This window comes from Augochlora pura, unplaced genomic scaffold (genome assembly GCF_028453695.1).
Source record: "Augochlora pura isolate Apur16 unplaced genomic scaffold, APUR_v2.2.1 APUR_unplaced_3250, whole genome shotgun sequence".
In the NCBI taxonomy this organism is placed as follows: Eukaryota; Metazoa; Arthropoda; class Insecta; order Hymenoptera; family Halictidae; genus Augochlora; species Augochlora pura.
Window position 1 is genome coordinate 1 of NW_027583488.1, and position 2,474 is coordinate 2,474.

The 2,474-nt window shown below is 52.8% G+C and overlaps 1 protein-coding gene across 1 annotated transcript; it reads left to right on the forward strand.

The window, feature by feature from the left end:
• Positions 1-3: 3 nt before the first annotated feature.
• LOC144477743 (uncharacterized) lies at positions 4-2,469 on the forward strand (the record flags this gene model as incomplete). The annotated part of the gene is made up of 1 exon (XM_078195481.1): positions 4-2,469. A coding segment is annotated over one exon (2,466 nt), but the record flags the coding sequence as incomplete, so codon positions are not given.
• Positions 2,470-2,474: the final 5 nt, after the last annotated feature.

Consider the following 2,474-nt stretch of genomic DNA (forward strand, 5'->3'; position numbering starts at 1 on the left):
GAGAAACCAACTGAAGGACCCACAGAGGCAGAGAAACCAACTGAAGGACCCACTGAGGCAGAGAAACCAGCAGAACAACCCGCGGAAACACCTAAACCTTCCGAAGAACCTGTAGAAGAGGAGAAACCAGTTACAGAAGCGAAAGCAACAGAAGCACCTGCAGAACTATCGACTGAAATACCTGTCACAGAGGAAGGCAAACCAGCTGAGGCAGAAACGCCAACCGAGGGACCAAAGGAAGAAATTCCTGCTGAGCAACAGAAGCCAACCGAAGAAGCACCTATTGAGGAAGGTAAGATTCCTACGGAAGAAATGCCAGCCGTGAAGACTCCGGAGGAAGCACAGCCAACTGAGCAACCTGTCGAGGAACAGAAACCTGCTGAAGGAGAACTGGCTACTGAAATGCCCATGGCTGAAGAGAAAGTAACTGAGAAACCTGGCAAGCCTGAAGAACAGCCAACGGAGAAGTCTGTAGAGAAGGAGAAACCAACCGAAGGTCCTACCGAAGAAGGAAAGCCAGAAGAAGAAGAGAAACCAAGCGAGAAACCTGAATTGGAAGGTGTACCAACGGAACCATCGGCTGAGGGAGAGAAACCTAGTGAACAACCTCCATCGGAAGAAGCAGCTCCAGAACAGAAACCAACTGAGAAATCGGTTGAGGAAGGATCCACTGAACAGCCCGCGGAACAAGAAAAGCCCAGTGAAATTACACCAACGCAGGAGGCCGTAAGCGAGGTCACAGTTCCTGAAGAGGTTGCCACGGAAGGCCCAGCTGTCGAAGAGAAGCCATCTGAAGGTGCCGAACAGGCAGCTACGGAAGCTCCTGGTGCAGAAGAAACGGCTAGCCCAGCAGCTCCTAAAGAGCCTGAGATGTCAACTGAAAGCGTCAAAGAGACAACTGAGCAATATTCACCTGCTCAGGAAGCGCAAACCGAAGCAGCCGTTCCAGAAGAGAAACCAAGCGAGGCGCCTACCTCTCCTGAAGAGATCACAGAGCCTACCAAAGCAATTCCAGAACAAGGAGTCCAACTTCCAGAAGAGGGAACACAGAAGCCAGAATTAACAAGTGAAGCTACAACGGCACCTGCCTTACCAGTGGAACCAAGTGAAGGCAAAGTACCAGAAATGCCAGAAGTACCTTCGACTGAAGCGGGTCTTGAAGCATCCACGGAAGCAGCTGCGGTACCGGAGGAGGGCTCAAAGGCCCCTCTTCCAGAAGAAGCTGCGACGGCACAGGTACCAACCGAAAAGGAAACGGAAGCACCAAGCGCGGAAAAAGCTCCGGAGATGCCCACTTTGGAACCAGGCAAAGAGGAAGGACAAACTACACCAGAGACTGAAGCGGCTCCGAAGGGAACCACCGAACAGGTCGAGCAATCTACAATGTCTGCCGAGATGCCGCAAGAAGAAGCAACTGCGGAATACCCGACGCCCAAACCAGCTGCTATTCCAGGCGAAGGAAATTGTCTCGTTGAAGGACAGTCCTACAGCAACAACTCCGCGGTTCCTCCCGCGAATCCCTGCCAAGTTAAATGCCGTTGCGTCAGCAGCATTATCCAGTGCGATCTGGTCGATTGTCCTCCGCCACCGAGCCACCTGTTCAACTGCATGCCACTCCACAACAGCAGAGACAGTTGCTGCCCAATGTACACTTGCGATTCACCTACTGCCGTACTAGAGTCTGATGACCAGAAGAAGATCGAATATGAAACAGGGGAACCGACTACCGTGTCACCTGTAGAAGGACCGGTTCTAGGTGTCACCAAGGAGCCCGTCGAGGGTGCGAAAGAACAAGAGACGACTGCGCCTGGTCTCAAAGAGGAAGCTGAAACTACTCCGAAATCCGCCGAACCTGAAGCCACGCAGCCGACCACCGAAGCAGAGCCCAGTAAACCAGCCGAAGAGCAACCTGCTGGCACTGTCCCACAGATAGAGGGCACTAGTCAAGCTCCGTCAGAGCTGCCGAAGGAAACGCCTACCGTCGAAGAACAAGAAGCAACTAAGGCTCCATCCACTGAAACACCATCAGAAGCACAAGTTCCGGAAGAGAAGATTTCGAGCGAGAAACCGGTAGCTGTTACGACGGAGGCAATTCAGGAAGTTGCGCCCACCACTTTGAAACCAACCGGCGAAGAACCATCTGAGGAAGTGCAAAAGCCTGTGACAGGTGAGGAAGCGACAGTTTCTCCTGCTGTTCCTGAGGAAGGTGTCAGCCAGGTGCCTGAAATGCCAAGTTCGTCGGAAGAGGCTCAACCGTCTGTGACCGAAGGCCCGAAGGGAGAAGAAGCAGAAGGAACTACTCCTGGATTGGTAGCGCAGCCTGAGAAACCTGCTGAGGAGGAAGCTAAACCAGCCGAAGAAGGTAAACCTGCCGAAGAAGGCAAACCTGTCGAAGAAGGCAAACCTGTCGAAGAAGGTAAACCTGTCGAAGAAGGTAAACCGACAGAAGCAGGTGTACCAACAGAAGAAGCCGA